This window comes from Hydra vulgaris, chromosome 05 (genome assembly GCF_038396675.1).
Source record: "Hydra vulgaris chromosome 05, alternate assembly HydraT2T_AEP".
NCBI lineage: Eukaryota > Metazoa > Cnidaria > Hydrozoa > Anthoathecata > Hydridae > Hydra > Hydra vulgaris.
The window spans coordinates 22,772,365-22,797,490 of NC_088924.1; the positions used below are offsets into that span (position 1 = coordinate 22,772,365).

Sequence of the window (25,126 nt, forward strand, 5' to 3'; positions counted from 1 at the left end):
TTGTTGTTTTTTATTTCAAAACATAGTCTGTAAAGTTGCGAATCAATTAAACATCAGTGCACCAATGCTTGGAGCAATCTCCCTCATTTTTTTAAAACTGAAAACTCAATTTCTCGTTAAAATTTTCTCAATAAATTAAAAAAACAGTATTTGGATAGCTATTAGAATAATGACATCAATAAAAGCAATATGTCACTGTTAATAGTCTTATTAAAAATACTCTCTCTTGTATATTTTATTTATTTTATCTTTTTTTTTTTTTTCATAAGAATCTTTACAGCTTTTTTGTTGTCCTTATACAATGATAGAATATGTATGTGCGTATGCTTGTTTGGGTATATGTATGCGTGTGTGGGTATATGTATGTGTGCAAATGTGTGTATATGTGTATGTATGTGTGTTGTGTGTTAATATGTGTGTGAATGTGTATGTATATTTATGTATGTGCGTATGTAGATAAGTATAGATATATTTAAATATACCATTGTTATTATTATTATTACCTTTATTTTTATTACTATCATTATTTTTATTAATACCATTATTTTTATTGTTATTAATACCATTTTTATTATTATAGTTATTATTAATGTTATTATTATTGTTAACGTTATGATTTTTAGAGTTGATATTATTTTATTCTTATGTTATTTTTCATTGTTATTAGGTGTTTACGCATCATTAGTAATTATATTATTTGTAAACATCATTAGTAATTATATTATTTTACGCATCATTAGTAATTATATTATTTGTAAACATCATTAGTCATTATATTATTTTACGCATCATTAGTAATTATACTATTTGTAAACATCCTTGAATTGTAAAATCATGTAATTCAGAATATATTGATTGATTGATTGAAAGTGAATTCTATAAAATGTACCCCAAAAACAACAATAATACTTCCTTTCTTTATGAGGGTGTTATAAAGATTTATAACTACTTGAGAAAAAAAAACTTTTTCAGTATCTAGTTATAATCCATAGGTAATAGAAAAACTATATTTTGCTAACTTATTCTCTGATACGGCTTCTAGGCTCCTACAAAACAAAAAAAACTACACACTTTTATAAATTTTTACTCTAGCGCAAATACCAAAGTATTTAACAAATAAAAAAACCAATAAAGCTGCTTTAATTTATAGGCTGACATATTAGCTATCATAATATATCAAGTTTTTTGAATCCTGAATCTTTTTCGATATGCTAGGTCACTTAAGCCAACATTGTGGTTTTTGCGGTACGTATACCTGTATATAAGTAAAATTTTTCATTTAAATTCGAATCTTTTAAGATTCGAATTTAAATGAAAAATTTTACACCGAATTTAACTGCAAGACGAGTTTAAGCTGTATATGTAGCCCGAATTTAATCCAAAACGAATTTAACTGTAAGCCGAATTTGGATTTTAAAACACATTTAATTAAAAAAGAAATTTTTTTAGAACTTTTTTAAGTTTAAAAAAAAAAAAATTTTTTGTTTTTTTTGTTTTTAAGCTTTAAATGCTCCAAGAAGACGTAACGGTTTGCCACGGAGTACATCAGAAAAGTGTTAATCTAGGAAGTTCAAACCTTCTTCCTTACCAATGGAGCGAAATATGCTCAGAGCTTGCTTCGAACCCTAGGTCTCTTGCTTCTAAAGTAAACGCTCTAAAAAAAGTTATTATTTTTTAGCTTGTAATCAACCATAATATAAAACATGACATAGAACAAGTTAAGCCAAGTAAATTTTAATTTATTAAAAAAAATACACTTACAAAAAACAATTTGCGTCAAAATAAAAAATCTAAAAATTCAGTAATAATAAAAATTTAAGTTATGGAATCTTTACAACTCTTAATGTTTTTGAACGAACATGAACAAAAAAACATGTACAATGTTTATTGGAAAATTTTGATAGTCAATTTTATAAAGGAAAAATATCGTTAAGAATATAAGGTTAATTATTCACCTGTTTTTTAGGATTTTTTAAAAGCGATAGATAAGATTTAATAAGTGATAAATAGACTTTGTGCCTAAAAAAGACTTGTCAAATATTTACTGTAAGACAAACTTATTTCCAACATGCTTTTTTTTTTTTTTTTTTTACTAAACTCATGTTTCCAAGGCCGAGTGAGGCACTTTAGTCGAGGAAGCTGCTTCCAATATTGGTTACAACCCTCTCTCAACTCTTTATCTCCGAAACACTTTTCGGAGTTAAAGAGTTGAAAGAGGGTTGAAACCAAAAGAAACAGGTTGATATACATAAAACATATAATACATTTTATAATCCTTCTTCTTCTTTATAAATTGAATTTTTTTTTATAGTTTTCGAATGTAACTGAAAGTTATATGAAAGTTGAAATTGTTACCGAATGTAACTGAAAGCCGAATTTCTATTTCAACTTCAGCACCGAAGACGAAGTTAAAGTCAACTTCGCCTTTCAGTAAACTTCGTAATCCGAATTTTAACGAATACTCGCCGATCCTTATTACAATATGTATATTATCAATATAAATTTCGTTTATAATCTGTGGATGTCTATAGGGTCTGTAATAATAATTTTTACAAGTAAAATGATGTATCCGATTTTATTTGACGAAAACATTATCTGTATTTTATTCTAAGTGGTTATGTAATAACTGGGTTTCAGTGAGATTAGATGTTACAAACTTGTTTTAATATTATTACGTCGTATAACACCTATCAATAAGATACTGTAAACGTAGTTCATGTTTTTATTAAGTTAAAACATGAAAAAATTGATATTTATACATAAATATAACAAGAAAACTTGAAATTAGCTAATCCTAATATTTTGAATGCAGTTCAAAATGGCATGAAACCCAAATAAAACTTCTAATAATAAAGTAATAAAATAGTAAAAGCAATAAAATAATTAAATTTTCATGAAGGGGTCATATAAGAATTTTCATGAAGGTGTCATATAAGAGTTTTCATGAAGGTTTCATATAAGGGTTTTCATGAAGGTGTCATATAGGAATTTTCATGATGGTGTCATATAAGAATTTTCATGTCATATAAGAGTTTTCATGAAGGTGTCATATAAGAGTTTTCATGAAGGTGTCATATATGAATTTCCATGAAGGTTTCATGTAAGGGTTTTCATGAAGGTGTCATATAGGAATTTTCATGAAGGTGTCATATAAGAGCAAAAGCTCTAAAATTTGTTTCGAAGAGAATAGCAAGCATGAACCGGTTCAATTTGTAATTGATAATAAGAATGTTTTTCTCACTGTCTTCATTGATAAAGATAACTCTGTTCTTATCTAAATGTAGTAACTGGCAGACCAGAGGTGAACTTTGATACTTCAAGTAGCAAAACTAAGAGAAGAAGATTAGCGTCATTAGTTGCATCTTTTTCCCCTTCAGAACTATGGTTTGCATCAGGTTGTAGTTTGCGCCAAGATTGTTTTACAATCTTTAGAATACATGAGCTTTGGTATAAAATATAATTTTAAACCAAAACTTTTATATTATTATATACACAAAAAGGTTTCAGTTTATTTTTTAATGGATTATGCAGTAGTTTCGTGAAATATATAATAGGGTCCTGGAACCGCATTAAAACACCTAAAATTAGTGATGGGGTATGTGTTTAATTTTTCAAATGCATAAAATAATTTTCAATCGGACTGTTACATATAGGTCTTGTCTATAACTTTGATGTCTAAAACTTAAGCCAGAAACTATGCAAAATGAACCGTTGCCAGGCATTTCAGGTGATACTATTAACCAAATAAAAAATCCATAGTACCACTACATTTTTAGTATAAAAATACTGAATGTGGTAGTTACGGAGAAATCCAATAAAGTTATTACTTTAGTCCAGTTTATATTTATTATGGTTTATAAAATATGTGGTTGCAATTTAGGTATCCATAGCAACCCAAAATTAAAACTTATGTCACCATTGAAACCGCAATCCACAAATAAACAATGGTCCTTAAATTTAATTTTACACGAGGAGTAATTAGTTTTGTCCAATAAAAATGAATTTCGGCCCACTGTGTATTACAAGACATATAACTATTAATTTTTTCTTCTTGTTGTGATGATGTCAAGTCGATTTTTGGACCTAAGTGTTGGATGCGAAACATTTGCTGCAAGCAATCTCAATTGTTTTTTAACTTCTGTATGAATTTCGAAAATTCCTTAATAACAAAATTATATACTTTTTTTAATTCAAGTTTTAAATCATCTTATCCAGAAAGACATTCTCTATAAGATGATCGATAAGTATTTACTAAATGTTTATTCAATAAATCGTGTTGAAACGATTTGTGTTGACTGTGCAGCTCAACGTTAATTTTTGCGTAACGTTGCTTAGCTACGCAAGAATAAGCACACTAAACAAAAATGTTTGTCAAAAACATAAGTAAAAATATTTACAAAAAAATTGACAATTTATATTTAAAATAGTTACATTACTATCTGAGGTTTTTCGTTATCCAAAAGTGTCACTTATCCGCAGTGTTTAACGTTAATACCTCGTTACGATCAATCTTCAGCGATGAAGCACGAAATTCATCCACTATAACAAAATAAGAGAGAGAGAAAAAAAAAAAAGAGTTTAACTCACATATGTAGAAAGCCGGATGAAAACAAATTAGAAACAAACAAAAAAATCTACAAAAATGTTTTTTGTTTGTTTGAAAACTTTTTAACTCTATGGCAAAGTAAAGAATAAAATAATTTCAAAAAGATATTATTTTCAAAATAAACATTGAAAATGAGCAGAATTTTCTGGTAATCTACAATTTCTTTAAGGTTATCAGATAAAAAATATTTTATTTATATTGCACAATATAACAACATATTGAACAACGCATAGCATTATTTTTTATTGTTAAATATTAAAAAATTATTTTATAAAGTTTCATGAAGATAAATTTTTGTCAACTATTGCCATTTATAAAACGATAGTTTAGTCTCAGTGAGCGAGGCAAGAAAATTCGAATCGTGAGCTTGAAATGAGAGTACATCAAATACTGTTCCGCCGGCATTTGTCAGTGTTTGCATTTGCTTTCCGCGTAAGCCATCCCAAACAATAACCTAATATTAAATCAAGAGTCATTTGTAATAAAAAATCATTCGAAAAATAAATTTAAAATTTTGGGCTAAAATAAAATCATGTATTTATGTACCGAAGATGAAGATTCGTCTCCAGCGCAAACCATCAATTGAGTTGGATCGTCTGGATTAGGAAAAATACACGAACGAGTTAACGATTGAGCGCTGCAGCCACCGTAGCATTGTTGAACAAGGTTCGTTCTTATAGGGTTGTTTTCTGATCCGTCTCCAGATAACGAACATATCTAAAAAAATAAAAACAGACTTACTTATTAACAGGCTCTTATTAAAATTACTAGACTGATATTTTCAATTTTTATTTTAAGTGTTACAAGAGATTTAATATGAGAGCATATATAAAAAAGAGAAGTTAATACAAAAGTAAAAGATGTTTTAAATCAGTTAATTAAAGAAAAAAAAAAAAAAAATTTAAAACATAAAATAAATATTTACTTTTAATAAATTTTAAATAAGCAATCGTTTTCAACATTTTTATCAAGTGTATCCACCCCCTCCTCCTCCTCCAAATATATAAGGTGGATAAACTTGATAAACATGTTAAAAACAATTGTTTTCAACATGTTTATTAAGTGTATCCCACCCCCCTCCTCCTCCAAATATATAAGCAGCCTACCCTAAAGAATAAAAAAACAATTAAAAAAAGTTAAAAACTGTTGACAGTTTACCATATGAGTAACTCTCGATGTTTTTTTACTTGGTCTTTGTGATAACATACAATAGCGAGTTTTTGGCTCAAAGTACAAACCAAATGAAGATCCTAAATAATAGATTTATAGTAAAAATAAATTTTTTAATAGTAATAATAATTTTAATAGTAAAAATATACTTTTTAATATTTGAGACTTAGTACATTATTAAGAAGTTTTTACCTTCAGGAAAAAGTAACTGGCGATCACTATAATTGTGAACATCGTCTTTATGCATGAACCAACCACCTTGCAATGTTCCAAAAAGCACTCCTTCGCAACTAAAGGACAAAAAAATACTGTTCACTTACTATATACAAATAGTTTTATATAATATACAAATAGATTCATATAATATACAAATTAAATAAAACTTTTTGTAATATATATACAATCTTGCTTTATAAAACAATAAATTAGTATACAGACCACATCGACAGACTTTCTTCTGATGCAGGTACATATGAAAGAGATACAATAGGATATGCACCAAAGCGAGGCCGAATACTCATAAGCATTTCATTAGTTTGTCGGATGTCGTATATGCAACATTCTCCATTTTGGATTCCTGCATAAATAATATTGGTATTTGTTTCGTTCCAGCCGCAGGCCCACACAGGTCCAGGACAATTATAACTAATAGGGTAGAAAAAACCTAAAGCTTTTTATAGAAAATTTCCTCAGTTCTTCAGCATGTAACAAACTAAACAAAAGATTACCTTATAACAACACTGTTACTTAACATATTTGAAACTTTTATAGTTTTATCTGTTGATGCTGTTAGAAGTAAACGATCGCATGTGTTATTAAATTTACTGTCTCGAATTACGTTTTGATGAATAGAGATAAACTCACTGCAACGAGAATCTAGTGAACTTACCTTTAACAAAGCGAGAAAACTAATCATTTCAGAAATGCTAATTTGTACAGATTAACACTTTTTAAAATCACTATCAAAAAACAGAAAATTATAAATTTATAAAAATATCATTAAAATACCACAAAACCATTGTGGTATACCTTTATACCTTTAGCACTCCATAACCTTTAAATAACTGGTTGGGAGAAGGTTTTGATACTGTTATCATCATATTGCTTTTATCAAATGCCAAGGTGCGAGCCTCTTTCTGAAAATAATATTAACTGTTAACAAAATAATAAAACCAAATATATGTTTAACAAAAATATAAAATTTATTTCAATTACCAAACCATCAAATCATTAATGATATCAATTCTAAAAATTTGATTAATTTTTTTGCAAAAGAACTTTTTTTAACTATTTTAAGAAAACCTAAAGAAATAATTTTACACTTCTCTGCATTGGTTTGACATAATATAAAGGTTTGAAAATCAACAATAAAGTGCTCTAGTTTAAATAAATTTCGCACTAAAATGCTTATATTGGCCATCATTTTTTTTTAATTTCAATAAAGTTATGTAAATTAATTCAAATTAGTTACTGTTAAATTGCTTAATAAATATTTCTTGTTTGTTCCAACATCTGTTATCAAAAGTTTGTTACCAACATATTTAGCAGTAATGATAGTGAAGCTTTTGTACCTCCAACAGGTGAAAGCAGAGAAAACTACTAAAAACTTAACAAGTAGTATCCTATTTAATAAAAAAACTTTAGACTACTTAAAATGCTTAACTTACATCATTATGTAGATCCAATATATTTACAATGATAATTTTGAGTATAGGCCTAGGCTATGCATTTGCATGTTGAAATTCAGTTAAACTTCCAGAGCTTTTATTATTGAGATATTGTAGAAGAGGCTTTTGGAAGCAATAATGCTTGTTAGGCTGAAACTTAAAACAACTTAGAAATATGCATGGATATACAAAAACTAGTAATGCTGACTCATTGACAAACTAGTAAGCTTAATACAGTTTGAAAAGTTGCAATTGGAACAATCACCCTTCTATACATAAACCAGATGATGCTGAATCAGCTAAAGATCATATAAAATCATTTCTCACAGTTGAGTCAAATTATTGCCACGTCAGTACCAATAAAAAGAGTCACGCCTTAATGTATCAAATATGTACGATCTTTACAAAACAAATATGTATAAACAATTCACTAACTTAATGTAAATAATAATGCTTAATATAAATAATATTAGGCCAGTTAAAAATCCCAGTACTACTATCTATTTTGCAAGAAAAATCCAACCTTGGTTTTTTGTTCTCAAGAAAAATCCAACCTTGGTTTTTTGTTCTCAAGAAAAATTCAACCTTGGTTTTTTGTTCTCAAGAAAAATCCAACCTTGGTTTTTTGTTCTCAAGAAAAATAGATGCAAACTTTGTAAAAAAATTTAAAGTTACTTAAAACACTAAAGCTAAAAACTTAGAAGACTTTAAAAAAAAAAACTGAAAGAAAAAAATGTTTTGATATTTCTTTTTGACTTTCAAAATATTTATTTTGACTTTAACTGAGAAAGCTTAGTGTGTATAATTTAATAGTCCATTCAACAACCAAATGTGTATCATGTGTACACTGCAACTGAAAAACTTATAAGGAAAGCTTATTGCCTAATTGGGTCAATCCATACCCCAAAACAATAAACTAACCAGTCTTAAAATAACTAATTTAAACTCAACATAAAAAGGTCCTGTCTGATGTTAAGCTCCGTTATTCTCACTATACTAAATCTTATCTCAGTTTTTAGGTTCTAGAGACTTGAAAAATCTTCAACAGCCTTATTAACTAAAGAAAGTCTAACATTTCATTTCTAACTCATGGGTGTGATCTTATTACTTCTCCCCCAAAAAAGGTTATTTGCAAAAAAAACTTTTCCTTTAATTTGACTATTGAATCTAATGATCTTATTCTTCCTGTCATTATGGTTACAACGTTCTATCTTTGTTTCTTATCTACAACAACTATCTTTCTGACAATCTTACATGTAAAATGGTTCTATTTACAGAAGAAAAAGTCTTCCCTTTTTGATTTCTTAGAACAAGCAGCCATTTCTCTGCCATACTCTGGGCTCTGCCATACTCTGCCAACTTTCATACAAGCAGCCATTTTCAGCCATACTCTAATCACTTCTCTGTAAAAGCTCGAGACTTGAGTGGCTTGTGGTTTAAACTCCAAAAAACTCAGTTATCTACTGCAAACAACTACAGTTAATCCCTGATAACTGGAACCTCTAAGGGACCAAAGAAAATGGTTTGACTTAATGAATGGTTTGATTTAATGAATGACTTAAGCAAATTTTTGTAAAGTCGAACTTTGGCTGATTAGTTTCAGTTAAGCCGATTTTTCTTTATTCAATGCTAAGTATAAACATTAAATATACACCATTATACTTACATGAAGAATTTTTCAGTAAAAAAAGTTATGTTGAAAAAAGTTTTGCAACATTTCTTTTTATTTGGTAATAAAATTGTGTCAAAAAGCTAGGGATCTTTTATTAAGAAATTTATTAAAACATTTAAATAATTGCTTTTTTAACGTTATTTTATTTTGATTAATTTTGTAACAGTTTTATTTTATCAGCATTTTATGTCTAATAATGATCTCAAAAAAATATAAAGAATATTAGGTTACTGTTATTTATGTTTTATATGGAATGACTTTAAAAAAGTAGTTAGACCTGCTTTAATTGCCAAACTTCTTGTTACTTGGCTTGTTATTCAGCAAAGTCGCATCCTTTTACTGTACCTGTCCCTTCATGCTATAAATTTTTTTATTTTCCAAGTTTTTTTTCTCGCACATCAACAAAAATTTAAAACTCTCACCAATCTTTATGTTTTCCTTACTCATACAACCTACAAGTTTTCAGTTAACCTTTTCCATGTTTTTAACCCTATCTTTTGTTTTCTTTTAACTCATAACTTAATGGTTGCTTGTTGGATTGAATCAGTATTAATTTTTTTATAGTGATTCTAACTAAAACTTTTTTAAATTATTTTTTAAATAATAAAAAAAAATTCCAGAAAAATTTACTATTTATTAGTATATAAAGATTACAATATTATTAGTATGTAAGAATTCCAATGCCCATGCATATATATACCAAATAATCCAACTGTAAATGGTTTATTATATTTTTTAATTTAAAAAAAAAACTCTTAAAAAATTTATCATATTTCTACCAGATTTAGGAATCTGGTAGAAATATGATAAAGTTTTTTAGAGTTGCCAGAAAGTTTAATAAACATGATGTATCTGATGCTGCTAAAGCTGCAATTAATACTGCCATACTTTCAGATTACAGAACTTTCAAAGACACATAACAGAAAAGCTCAATCATTGATCAAGTCAAGTTAGACGTTATAGACAATTAGTTAAAAATACATTATCACACAAAGCAAAGTTAGCTATGTGTTCAGTAGGCTCAAAATCAATATATTTTTTGATGAATGAAAAGATAAAATCTTTGTGTAATAGCAACTAGCAGTAAAGACTGAATCATTGAGGAACATATCATCTTAATAGAAGAACCTCATTCCATTTTTTTTGGTTATGTTTCTCAATCAAATAGATCAGCAAATATCAAGAAAGCTGTTATAGATTTTTTTAAATAAAATATCATTTGATAATGTTAGCTATTGGAGTTGATGGAGCTAACGTAAATCCTTGCAGTTCAATCGGTAGTGTGCCTGTTCCATTTTAAAGAACCATTCATTTTTCTATTTTTTAAAAATTAAAATTTAAAATATTAAATATTTTAGTTTTTTTACCATGGATCCACATTTAAGCAATTTTCATTGCACCTTATATGAATCAAGATTTTAAGTATCTGGCTATGGTTAAAGTCCATAAACAAAAATTCATATTTGCATATTGTATTTTTTAAAGTTTTTACTTTAAAAAAAAGTTGAAGGTATGATCAGAAAAAGACTGCATTTTTTGTGTAGCTCAATTTTTTCATATAGCATATATTGTAACTATATTTTCAAATAGCATATATTTTAAAAATGGCTTATTTTTAATTAGAAGGTAGCAAAGACAGGAACAATTAATATTCTGATTTTTGTTTTTAATGTTTACACATTAAAGCAGCATTATTTTAGTATTTGAAGTAATTTTAATAAAAAAATGCAACAATGACCTACCCTAAATATATATGGGCAATCCCATGGCAGAAAATGAAAAAATAGTCAAATTTTATTCTCTATTTTGTCAACTTTTAGCAAATGAATATTGATTTAGACACATGAAAGTTTATATGAAGTATAACTTTAGTACTAAAATTTAAATATTTAAGTAATTTTTATGCTTCCAAAAGTTAATAATAAAAAAAGTATATTGTAAAATGTTATTTTAACCATGAATTTATTTGCATAATCGGAATTAATTTGAAAATGGAGATAATATGTTCAAATTGTTGTTGGTTAGATTTTATACATTATAAAAAAAATATATCAAGGAAATAACGAAAGAACTTTTGCAATTTTTATATAACGTAAGTTAACAAAAACATGATAAATATTTTTTTTCTCTAAAATTTAGTTAAAAAACTAATCTTTTTTAATAATATATGCAAAAGAATATTAAATGTTACGTTTTTACATTAAAAGTTTTGAATAACGATGCTTAGTTAAAGCACATTTTTATATTAAATTTGTGTAACATAAGTTAAAACTACATTTATTTACTAAAGTTATGACAATTTTTCATTAAGTTTTATTTACAAAATGAATTACGCCATTACATAATTCTTATTTCATCGCGTTGGTTTGACAAGGTTTTTAAACTATTTATTTTAGGAGAACTTAGAAATAAAATCTTTTATTTTTTTAATGTTTAAACAAAATTATTTATATTACTGTTTTCTTTTTTGATTATGTATTCTTATTTTGGTTGACATATAAATATACATAAATAAATAAAAATATGAATTATTTAAATATTTTTATTTAGACAATTAAAAAGAAAAAAAGAAGATTTATTTGCTATTCTCCAAATATAAAAAAAAATTAGTTAGAATCTTTTTTATTTTTGTTTTAGTAAAACAAATCGTTTGTAAATGCAGTTTAAGGAATCATCCATAAAGCACATCACTCTAAATTTGTCAATTCTTAAGCCCTTCCCTCCTGTTACAAACGATCACATATACTTAAACATCCTCTTCCTCCTAAACTGTGATAGCAGTTTTTATGTCAAAAATATTTTTAAATATTTAAATGTAAATACTTTGCAGTATTTTAAAAATTTATGAAATTAATGAAAATAAGGCAATATGCATAAACATAATAGGTGTAAGTAAAAACTTCGACAAACCAAAGATTTTCTTCTTTAAATGACTCAAATAAGTATTAATAAAGTTTTCATACTAAAATAACTTTTTAAAGTTGCTTTTGGTCTTTTGCAATTCTTTTGTTATGTAATTCTAAAAAATCTAACTCCTAATAATAGATAGAAAAAATCCATGATAATAATCGCTCGGTAACGCAAGTGATGTAACATAAGCTAATATATAAAGTAAAATATATAGTATCAAAAAAACAAGTTTATTTTCCTTAGCCGGTCACCTCTGATAAATTTTTATATATTTTTTAAATTAGTATAGAATTCTCAACACCATGTGAAAGTTTCTAATACAAACTGCTTTACTAATTTGCGGAAATCTGATCTAAAAGCTGAAGCAATTTTTTTACTTTACCTTCCAAGTAATGTAAGTTAAGTGGCACTTTTAGTAATAAGTTTGCCCTCTTTTGGTCAGACTCAAAAAGTCTGGCAAACTTATTACTAAAAATGCAACTAGCTTATTTCATTCTTTTTATTGCATACAAAATACCTAAAAGTTTAATTTACAGTTTAAATAAGCAATTATTTGATAAAGTTATTGCACGTGTAATGCAAGTTAAAAATGGAATTGCTCATATATATACTTATTTAAACAATAATGGAGTTTGTTATGAACTAATCATACATCATCCAAGCCATATTTTAAAAATCTGGAAAATTGTTTGGATAAAATATCTGAAAAATCCGGAATATTTTCCCTTTAACTTGCTTTTAGCGAGTTGTTTCTAATTTTTTTCAAACTTTTTATAATTTTTGTATGAGCAATGAGTGAAAAAGCTTAAAAAATATATATATCACAAAAATATACACCTAGACTTGCATGTATGGATAATGTTTTGGATATCTGAAAAAACTAAAAGTTGAAAAAATATCAGGAAAAAGATCCCTGACTAATAAACATATTAATGTTACTTACACATTTATGATTTAAAAACTAATTAAATGTTGGATTTCCATATGATAATGGGAAAAAAAGAACAAAAAACAAAACAAAAAATCATTGACATAATACATATCAAAACCAGAAGGTCATTGCATCTATTTAAGTTACATATTTCAGAATTGCAACCATATCAGCAGGAGGCTGATTAAGTTCATAAGTGGAAATCTGTTTCAAGTGCCAAAATTTTAGAGTAAACCTGCATAAGTGTAAATTGGCATAAGTGCACCAAAATATTTATGCATATTCTTAGTCAAATTTTTGTAACTGCATTTTGCATTTATGAAGATTTGCACTTACAACAGATTATGGTGCTTCAAGAAGCTCTTTCAGTTTTAACATAGAGCACAGCAGAGGAGCATGTTAAAAACTCCTTCCTTACCAATGTTACTAAATATAAACAGGACTATATAAAAATTTAGTGCATGGAAAAATATAAACTGAAAAAAAGAGAGAACTGCACTTGAAAGTTGTGTTGAAACTGAGAACTGCACTTGAAAGTTGTGTTGAGAACTGCACTTGAAAGTTGTGTTGAAAGTATTACAGTTATTAAAACAGACTACATAAAAATAAGGCAATAATGTTTTAATTACTTTAATACTTTCAACACAATTTCAACAAAAAGAATAAAACTTCAAGACAGAAAACAAATAAATAAAAAAAAAGAATATACATCTCATTCTTGTCTCCTAAAAGCATTTAATAAGGTTTTAACTGATACATGTGTATCAATATTCAAACTAAATGTGAAATAGAAAAATTATAAATATAACAAAATTTATAAAAAAATTTTTATAAGTTAAAATTATAGATAACCTTCAATTAAAAGCTTTGATTGCAGAGGAAAATTGGCTTCTTTTTAATCAAACCAAACTTAGTGAGATTAGGATTTAGTTATGTTTCCATATATGTACCATAAATGTAACTTGAAATATCTTCAATTTTATAATAAATTTCGATTTTAAGTCTTAAAATATACCATTTGTGTTACAAATGATTGCACAAAAAAAATGTCAGAATAATCCAGTAATTTTTTGACTTATCTCAATATGAACTAAAGCACAATATATTATCTACAAACATTTTTTAGATTAAATTATAGCATCTTTAATAAATATTAATATAAAAAATACTTTCAAATTATTTTATATGCAGTTGTTTTACTTTTAAATATTTTTGTTTTTAAAAGTAAATTAAATCACAAGACATGCAAACTAACTTAAATATGCTCCATTCAGGGATGCAGATTCCTAAAACAGATTTAAATCTTTAATTTTAAACTCACACTTTTAGAGCTCCTGGACACCAGTGATCAGTAGCTCTAAAAGTGTTGAGTGATCTGCAATAAGAAAAAAAATCATGAGATTTAATGACTTGACACCTTGAGACCTTATATGAATAAAATGTCTCACATTACCGCACAAACCGATTTTCTTAAAATTATGAACCTTCACGTAATGTTTGTTGCAAAGATATGAGTTGATTTAAAAAAAAAATCTCAACAAAAATTTCACAAAATATAAGAGATGAAACATAAGTTGAACGTGTACTGTTAAATAAGATTTGCTTTTTGAAAAAAATGTTAAAAAGTTTAAATACTACTCACAAAACTGAATCGCAGAAGCTAAAAGTTTCTTAACTTTCTTTTCTAGTAAGAATGCAACAGTTGCATTCTTACTAGAAAAGTAAAGTAAACACTGCACCAAATCTTGTGATCAGACCTACATTTATTTCCAAACAAGATACAGCTAACTAAAGTACTGATGTTGCATGATCATCAATATTTCTAAGCTGTAGTAACTCTGCATGCCAACATTGCTTCGAAACAAAATTGTCAGATGAAACTCATTTTGAGTTGAATTGAACAGTAAATAAACAAAACTGTAAATTTTAGACATTTGCAAATCTAAGGCAAACTCACTCAAAGCTGACAATCTACATATGGTAACTGTACTGAACAACAGCTGGATTCATATTTAGATTGTAACTTTATTTGTAACTTTGAGATTATTTATTAGTTATAATTTGTACTTTATGATATTTTTTAAATAATAAATTAAAAAGATTTAAAAAAAGTAAATTAATACATAATTTATTATGTAAAATACATAATTTTATTACAAATTATAAATATGCAAAATATAATAAAAATAATATTTTTATACAAAAAAAACTAACTGTTGAAACTTGTAGAGTCTTTTGAAAAACAAATGCTCGACTTGAAGATATATGCGAAGAACTTACAGTAGCAAGAGGTTGCCTTAATGGACACATATCTTGTGAATTTGCAATAAATACAGATGATTGATTTGAGTTCCGCCTATTAAAATCATTAATAGAGGTGCAATTCAACAACAAAAGAAACAACTTGTAAATGTGTGTTTGTATATATATATACACACAAGCACACACATACATATACTTACACACGTACACACACACACATATATGACCATTTGTTAAATATCTTTTCAGTTTTTTTTCAGTTTATGTAGTTTGACCATTAACAAGCAAGTATAACATCCTTTTTTATAAACTAATATATATATATATATATATATATATATATATATATATATATATATACATACATACATACATACATACATACATATATATATATATATATATATATATATATATATATATATACTATAGCTTATATAGATCAGCAACTAAAACTTGAAAATCAAGAGACTATACCCTCCAAACTATGTGATTTGGTCTATAATTATAGAATATATAAAAAAATTTTAAACCATAGTTAGTAAGTTTGCTAGATGTGTAATTAGAAATTCAGAGAGATGTATTTATTATGGTTTTATACTCATATAAAACCCTAACTTACAAATTTATTTCACAGAACTAAATAATGAAACACAGACTGTTACAGAGAGAAAATGAATCACAATGTTAAAAAACTTTTCTTTTTAAATTAGATGCATAGGAAAACAGTTATAAAATATAAGCATTTGTGAGTTGACCTTTTGGCATTTTAACTTTTTTCCCTATGATCTTTTGCAAGTAGCATTATACTTTGCCTTTAATCTTCATTTGTAGATGCTTTCACATAGTCTTTTATAAACTTGATGTTTCTTTCAGCACAGTCACTAGTAGTAGAGAGATATTTAACAAATGAACAGAACTTACAAAAACTTTCAGTATTCTCCCAAGATTTTACTCCAACATAAACCCAGTGTTCAACTTTGCTTTTTGAAACCCTTATAATTTCAAAAAGATACCAAGACTTAGGACCAACCAGAAGAGATAGTGTTGTTTTGGAATCAAGAACTGGAATATTTTGAGGATAACTAATCTGGAATTTAAGTAGGTTATTATTCATTTTTATTTTTTCATCATTTTACAACATCATGGTCTCCAATTGCTAACACAACAAGCTGAGGAGTTAAGTATGAAAAGTATGAAAGTCAAACCCACTTTATTCTCTTTGTTAAAGATTGTCTCAACTGGCCATTGTATTGCTCTTATATTTTAAAACTTGCCCTGAAAGCATCAAGGTCATTCTTGGATGCTTTTAAAGACTGAGAGCTTTTTAAAAACCATGGTGCATAAAGAACGGGGGTAAATAAACTTCCTTTCTGTACCTCATTTTCTTCCTTTTCTGTCATTATTTTAAAAACATTTTTTGTCATTTCTAATGTAAGGAGGTAAAATTCATCTGCCATAAAATAAGCCTTAAGTGCCAGGTTGATGGAATTTAAAATTAGTTACATTAACATTAAGATAAAAAACAACAAGCTGGCAAATGGATCTATATTCACCTCTTGCAAAAGTATTTTTGAGCAGAGCTTTAAAACAGAAAGTAAAGGGCATCTTTTGCAAGAGTGTACAACACTGAATCAACCTCTAGGTTATTCCAACTCATTTTTACAATATTTAAGGTGTTCACTTCTGTACAAACTTCGTACCACTTTTTTTTTAACTTTAAATATAATTCTCTATGGAGACTTTTTGTCTTTCCTGTGAGAACTTCCATAAAGTGAGACATATGCACCTTATATATGTAATGCCTGCATAACAACGATAACCTTAAAGGGAGATTTAGTTTTATGCTCAGCAATTGAATTGCTCCTGCATATTTCCCTGTGTTACCACTGGTTGTATCGCAGTAGCAAGTAAACAGTTAATTAACACGCTCATAATATTCTAATAATTTTATTAGCTCTATTGCCTGGTACGCTCTAGTACCATTTTTTAGTTGGACAATCCAAAGCAATATATCATTGCAATCTGGACCATCTGGAGAGCTAACACTCACATCCAATCTGTCATAAGCAATATATAATTTAGGACCTTCTGAAATTTCTTTAACTAGTTTAGTGTCAAAATGTCTTTTACCTAGTCTTTTACCTTTTAGTAGATTAATTATTTGAGATTTTTAGAGATGTTTATTTCTTTACAATTATCATTAGATTTGGAAAAAATGGCAGATGTAATTGCGGTCTGAGGTCATATTCCAATATATCTTGCTGCCACAAATGATGTTGCTTCAATAAACTCATCAGGAGTAAGCTCTATGATTATTTTAGCCCTTTTCTTTAACCTAAAAGCGTTTAATAAATAAAGATTTTATTTAAGTTTGTTGTTGAATTAATATACCTCTAATAATATTAAAATTGTTCTGGAAGTAAAATATATACTTGATTATACATGAAAATTATTTATAATAACGTGGTAGTTCACAATTACCTTTTTTTTTCTTCATAAGTTTTTCATCAAATTTATCATTTGTTGAAGTGTCAAAGTTGCAATCTGGTGTTTCACACCCATCTTAATTTTCACTGCATATTGATATACTACTAACCTGGCTTTCTTGAACTCTATGAATCTCTCTGTTTTTGTTTTTCTATAGTTAGAAATCCGAGTCTCCTCTTTTCAGTTCCAACTCTATAAGCTACATCATCTTTTTCCTCAATAAACATTTTTCTTTTCTTTATATGGTCTTTAAAGAATTCTAGATTATTTTTAATTACTTCTAGATCATTATTAGTTGCTATTATTTTCTGCTCAAAATCCATTTTTGAAATATTAAAAAGATTATCTAGTTCAAACTTAAAATCTTCTACTAGAATGTTATGTTTTGTGTTATCTTTAAACTCAAGCGATTTCATTTTTAGCATTTTAGTGTATTTTTAATAAACTTCTTTAATTTTTTACCTGAGTAAATAATACAAACAATTTTTTATCGAAAGCAATTACAATCAAGTTAACAAAAAACGAGTACAAACTGAAAAAATATTCATTACATTAAAGGATAGTAGATAAGTAAAAAAAATTTTTGAGTTGACACCGATAAGTAAATAAAGGTTTTAGTCGATGCGATCACCTAATTCAGTTGATATAAACTACCAAACAAAAAAAGAAAAACAATAACTAAAAAACTTTCCATAATATCCGCATTGATCAAAATTTCTGACATAAAAGGCTTCTCGATATTTTGAATAAACTTTAATGATGAAGCTCATGTATTTCTTGAAGTAGAGTTTGCAGTGAGACTTATTAGTTAATTGAATTTTCAGCTAAAATGGGCAAAACTTTTAAAGAAATAGCATTCTTGTGTGTTAAACCAAGCGTATTTGTTATTTTTTTAGATTGTACTTTATTTCTTGCTAACTTCTTTATATAATATTTGCTATTGTTGAAAGGCATTGCAAAGAATTAATTACAAATTATGAGAAATGAATTTTACAACAAGTTGCTGAGAAAATCTCTAAAATCGCTGGGAAAATCCCAATTCTCAAGAAGTTATTCCCAAGAGACATTTTCACAGTTAGGGAATTGCGTAGTATATATTATATAGTACTATATAGTTATGCAATTTTTATTTCAAGTTTTACACAATAAATTAAATTAGTAAATAAATTAGACTTTCTATTATATTCTAAGTTATTTTTCTATTAGTATTTAATAATAGTAATTAATTTTCAATAATTTTCAGAACAATTTCTAAATTTTAATTCATGATTTTGCTAACTTTATTTGGAGAATGGGATTTTTTAATTGGGAATTTTATTTTATGAGCATTTGATATACATATGAGCAAGTCCACACTTTTTCAGTACCTTTTTGTAAATAAGAATACTGAGTTATGTATTTTTTAACATTTTCCATTTAAGAACTGATATTATTTTAAAAAATAGCCAAATGATCAACTCATGTCAAGTCAACTCAAGTCAAACTCATGATACAAAACTGGTAAACTTGAAAAAAGAAAAAAACTCCAACTTATGTACCTCTGAATCACGCCTCATCAGACACTCCCATAGTGACATTGTGACAAAACAAAACACTTAATTTTCTACAGTTAAACTATTTTAATATATTTTAATCTATTTAATGAAGATATCAATCACTTTTAAATCTAGAAGAGCTACTTAACAAAATACATCATAATTAAATCAATATATGTATATATATAATATATTATATATATATATATAATATATATATATATATAATATATATATATATATAATATATATATATATATATATATATATATATATATATGTATATATACAATATATATATATATATATATAATATATATATATATATATATATAATATATATATATATATATATATATATATATATATATATATATATATATATATATATATATATATATATAGAGAGAGAGAGAGAGAGAGAGAGAGAGAGAGAGAGAGAGAGAGAGAGAGAGAGAGAGATTGTTGCATTTGGGAGTGCGGAAGGTAAAAAAAGGTTCTTATGCCAACAAATACATCACTTTTAATTACTTTTGACTTTCGTCCAACATTTGCGTGTTGTCAGAAAGTTAAAACTATTAATTTAATTACAAATTAATCGTATTTTAAAAAAACCACAAAAACGCAAATTTAATTGACCAGAATGTTTTCAAAACACTCTGAATGTTTTTAATAATATAAACAATGTTTTTATTTTTACCTTTTTTTTAACTTTTTTTAACACGGAGTGTTGCTACATCGACTATCTTATAGCCTGACTCACAACAAAGTGCTCCTACATCAACTGACAAATAGCCTGACTCGCAACGGAGTGTTGCTCTATCGACTATCTTATAGCCTGACTCGCAAGGGAGTGCTGCTACATCGACTGAGGGTTTGATTGGGGCAGGCAGTCTATCAAGTAACAAAAAAACAAAACCGGTCTTGCATTTTAATTTTTACTTTTTGTCAGCAAAATTACGAAAAACTTTCTGACAACCAGTTAGGGATTTATATATTAGGGATGCAGAGTCCCAAAAAGGACTCCGGATTTTTAAGTCACAAAAAGATTACTATATTCTAGTTTTTTGGTATCCAGGAGCTCTAAAAATATAAATAAGTTTATGGACTACTAATAGGAAAAAATTAAGACTTTTAGGCTAGAGGAACGATCATTTTTGAACCCGGAGTCCTTAAGTATAATGGCGGCAAGGACTGTGGAACTTTAGGACTCCAGGCTTAAAAACAATAGGTTTCAAATCATTAAATCTCATGAATTTTTTTCTTATAGCAGATCATAAGTCAACAAACATATTTAGAGCTTCTGGACACTACAGACTTGGAAAAAGTAGAGATATAAAGCCGGAGTGCTTTTGTTGACTTATGATTTTTTAAATAACTTTTCTGCTAAATTTCCTTACAGCAAACACCGGCACAAGGGGTACCATCACCTAAATTATTTCCTAGAAAAGCCCCTATATATATATTTATATATATATATATATATATATATATATATATATATATATATATATATATATAAATATATATATATATATATATATATATATATATATATATATATATATATATATATATATATATATATATATATAGGGGCAATTTTAAGGCATTGAAATCTAAAAAAAATTATTATATTTTTAACTAAAAATATGCATTTTCACAAAAAATTTTGTTATAATTTTTTTCTCTTAATGTTTTTTATAAATAATGATTATTTTTGAGGTTTTTATATAATTTTGCTTCTTTTGAGACCCAACATTATATACTTTTGAAGAACTACTTTTTTAATAATTATAGGGACCCATCTGATGTTTAAGGGTTTTGAGCTACCCCTAAAAAATTTTTTATTCAAAAAATTTTTAATTCTAGTTTTGTTTTATTATATAGAACACATATATATACAACCCTCGGAATTAGGGTCGACATTCGGCAATGCCGACCTAACTGCCGACCTGAAAGTATTTGAGATCGGTAAAAAATTGCTGACCTATGTTTTATGGTTAGACCTTTGTGTCAAATAATTTTTGCCGACCTGATGCCGACCTCAAAAAGATTGAGGTCAGCAAATTATTGCCGACCTAGCTTTTCCTAATTCCAAAGGTTGTATATGTATATATAAATATAGTATATATATATATAAATATATATATATATAAATATATATATAAATATATATATATATAAATATATACATATATCATATATATATATATATATATATATATATATATATATATATATATATATATATATATATATATATATATATATATATATATATATATATATATATATATATATATATAGACACACACACATACACAAAAACATACATTATTTATATATATATATATATATATATATATATATATATATATATATATATATATATATATATATATATATATATATATGTATGTATGTATGTATGTTTATATTTATATTAATATGTAAATGCTTACGATGAGCTTGTTGAGCAACTAGATGTCTGTTTTTCCACTTCTCGCCGTAGACGTTCCATTTCAGCTCTTAAGAGTTGACACTGTAGTAATGCTTTGGCTTCATTCTCTTCGGCTCTTGATCGCCTGTAACGTTCTTCTATAAGCTCTTTTTGGGCTCTGTAATAAAACTATTTTATAAAACTCTTTTTAATTATTGAACATACTTTTTTTTAATTTAAAAAAAACAAAACAAACTAAGCTTAAATTTTATAAAATAAAACTATTTTTTTTGACATGGCTGACTGAGTAGTTTTTTTCAGTATTCTTAGTAGTTTTTTTTTTATTGTTACTACTGTTCCGGTATAATGACAAAACATACAAAAAATAGGGTTTTTTTGTATGCATGTTTTTTTGCTGTACCCAAAAATAATATTCTTAAAATTTCTCATTTAGTTTCCTTTGTTGAGTTATCTTAATATATAATATAAGTTATCTTAATATATATCATAACATATAATAATATTTTTATAAACTAAATCTTATAATGCCCAATTATTCATTGACCTTACCTATATTTCTTCAATGTGTCAATCAAAATAAATTTTTTAATAAGCGAACCAAGCTTGAAAATCAACAGGACTACGAGCATCCACTATTAAGTCTGAATGTAAACAGAAAGCAAAGACAACAGTTAAAGAGTGAGAAAATAGTTGAAAGAAGACATAAAAAACTGTAAATTGTATGAGTCAGGAAAACAATAATAGAGAAAACTCAAAAGCACAGATGTTTAAGTAAAATAACCAGATAAATTAATAAATTAAGAAAAAACAACTATATTGAAAGAATTCAATTTTGGTCATTGATGAGTAACAAGAGATTAAGTAATGGTCAATGGAACAAGTGATAATATTTTGTTTGAGCAATGACCATGATAGTATTTATAGAAAAAAGAAAAATATGTAACTGTATGGCGTATAAGCTTTACAGCTAGACAACATTTAAAATTGGTATTCTGGAATCAGGAATAAGAAATTGGCAACCATGATAAAAACAACTTTAGCAGATGCTAACTTTGCAAAGAAGTGTATACATGATTTCTAAGAGGTCAGTAGTATTGCTACATGGTTTCTAAGAGGTCAGTAGTATTGCTAGTATAGTAATTATTGTAATATGATATTGCAATAATTATTAGCAGTAAACAACTGAGTTGAAATTCACTAGTCATTTAAGAAAAACTGCAAGCCTCAAGCTGTCACAGAATCGGCCACTGCAAGATGTCATAGAAGAGATATCACATTTAAGATGGGCTGCTTGTTCTAAAAAATCCAAGTGATGAATTATTCAAGACTATCAAAAAGATCATTAAAATATATAACAAACCAAGAATGAAACCTTGTGGTAACTCAAAAGTTACTGCAAATGAAGGAGATAGTTGTCCATCAAGGACAATAAAACTTTGCCAGATGCACCACATGCCAAAGTTTACCAAAATATCTTTCATATTTCAAAAGCAACAGCTCTTGCCTCGCTGCTTTAACCTCATGCACAATCAAACTATTCTTTTATCATGCTTAACATACCAGAAGTAGAACCAGAGGATCGAAATCGATATTGTTAGTCAGTAAATAAATAAACTATAGAAACTAAATGTGCTTACTTAAGGTTCAGTAAAAATAGAAAATAAAAGATTTTTATTGATATTTCCGAATATTGTGAATAATTAAATAAATTGATAATATGAGTTAAATATGATAATAACAAATGTATAATAAAAAATAAGACAAAATCAGTATAATAGAAACTATTAATAATGGAAGAGTAAAAATACTTACTGATCTCTGTCTGTAGTATCAAGAACTTTTAGATGTTTAGCATATATGTTTCTGATATCTTTTAATTTAGAAGGGTGCTTACACTGAGGACAGTTTTTGTTTCTTTGCTCTTTTATCCACCTTTCAATACAACTAGTAGGGAAATTTTAGAGATATTACTACTTTATCTATAAAAAGTTGACTTATAACAAAGGTCAATAAAAAATTTATTGCATTAATGTTGACAGTACTTAATCTTGATATGCTGAGAAATCAGATTCTTATGGCAAGCTACAGATTTTTTGCAATAAACATTTGTTTTTCAAAGTTAGGGTAGTTGACTAAACTTTCAAGGTATTTCTCTAAAGCAGATTTGAATTCATTTTTAATGCTAGCGTATAGTTTAAGCAATTTAAATTTAAACAAGAATGCTAAAGTGACAATGATGATGATGAACTATATTAAGATCTTAGACCTGAGTATTGGGAAATTTAAATATTTAAAACTATTTATAGTAATTTAATGTAAAAAAATAAACATAATAATATCATTAAACATTTTTTTATATAATACTATTAAACTTTATGTTGATTTATAAAAAAACAATGTAAATTTTAGTTTTGAAAATGATTGCAGACAATATTTTTTAATAAAGAATCCTTATTCAGGAAGAAATTTTTGTTTGATGCTCTTTTATAAACTTTTCCTGAATCATCTCTGTTGATGTTCCAAAAGTAGTTTGCCATCATGTGTTTGTTCCAATGTCCTTGGTAACAATCTTTGTCTTAAGTTCTTAATGGACTTGCTCTCCTTTAGAGTTCCCACCAGAAAAAAAAATTGAAAATCCAGGACTTTCCAGGACAATTTAGGTAATTTTCTAGGACCTATGCTTCATTATTTCCATGACTATTCCAGGAAAAAAGTTATAATTCTAGACTATTACAAAAAAAAAGTTATAAATTCCAGGACTTAATTTCTTTAATGATAGCCCAAAATAGAAAACTTGTCAAAACATCAGCTACATAACTAGCTGATGTTTTGTATAAATATGAATTAAAAATTTTTTGGTCAAAAAACTTGTCATTTACAAAACCTCCCAAGGGTGGTTTATAAATAAATGTTATATAATAAAAGCATCCAAATAAACAACAAAACTAAATTAACTACTATTTAAACTCATAACTAATTCATGTGAAAAAAAAATTATGCTTTTAAAATTAAATAGTGAATTCAACATTGCTGTGCAACTTTTTTTTTTTATTTCATGCAATTACTTAACATCTTTTTGTTTGGTTCAACAGAGTTTCTTTTTTTCGTTAGACTCTTTTAAAAGAGCATAACTACTTTGCTTTTCTGCATGTATGGCTAGCATATCAGACTCTTCAACTAAAGACATTATTTCACTTTGCAAGATTCTGCATTTTGCGTTTTAAATTCATACAATCTTTTTTACATTCTTTTTTGTCTTTTTTTTATTGTAAACACTCTTTATATTGACTACTTACTCCTTTTACATGTTGCAGCAGTTCTTTATTGATTTTGATAGTATCATGGGAATTATTTAAAGGAAGTCAAATGATCTTCAATAAGACGTAAGGCAATAAGTGATTTTTCTTTTGGATTTTCTA

General features: G+C 26.7%; 1 protein-coding gene across 1 annotated transcript in view; it reads right to left on the bottom strand.

The window, feature by feature from the left end:
- Positions 1 to 4,355: 4,355 nt before the first annotated feature.
- Positions 4,356 to 25,126, bottom strand: part of LOC136071901 (E3 ubiquitin-protein ligase rfwd3.S-like) — a 36,189-nt gene continuing 15,418 nt past the window's right edge. The window contains exons 4-13 of the mRNA XM_065797677.1: positions 23,520 to 23,651; positions 21,709 to 21,864; positions 15,171 to 15,312; positions 6,814 to 6,912; positions 6,505 to 6,665; positions 6,215 to 6,421; positions 5,969 to 6,066; positions 5,765 to 5,856; positions 5,153 to 5,323; positions 4,356 to 5,060 (exon numbers count right to left, since the gene is read on the bottom strand). Coding sequence (XP_065653749.1) covers positions 4,908 to 5,060; positions 5,153 to 5,323; positions 5,765 to 5,856; positions 5,969 to 6,066; positions 6,215 to 6,421; positions 6,505 to 6,665; positions 6,814 to 6,912; positions 15,171 to 15,312; positions 21,709 to 21,864; positions 23,520 to 23,651 — 1,411 coding nt within the window. The 3' untranslated portion in view covers positions 4,356 to 4,907. The remainder of the gene's footprint in view (positions 5,061 to 5,152; positions 5,324 to 5,764; positions 5,857 to 5,968; positions 6,067 to 6,214; positions 6,422 to 6,504; positions 6,666 to 6,813; positions 6,913 to 15,170; positions 15,313 to 21,708; positions 21,865 to 23,519; positions 23,652 to 25,126) is intronic.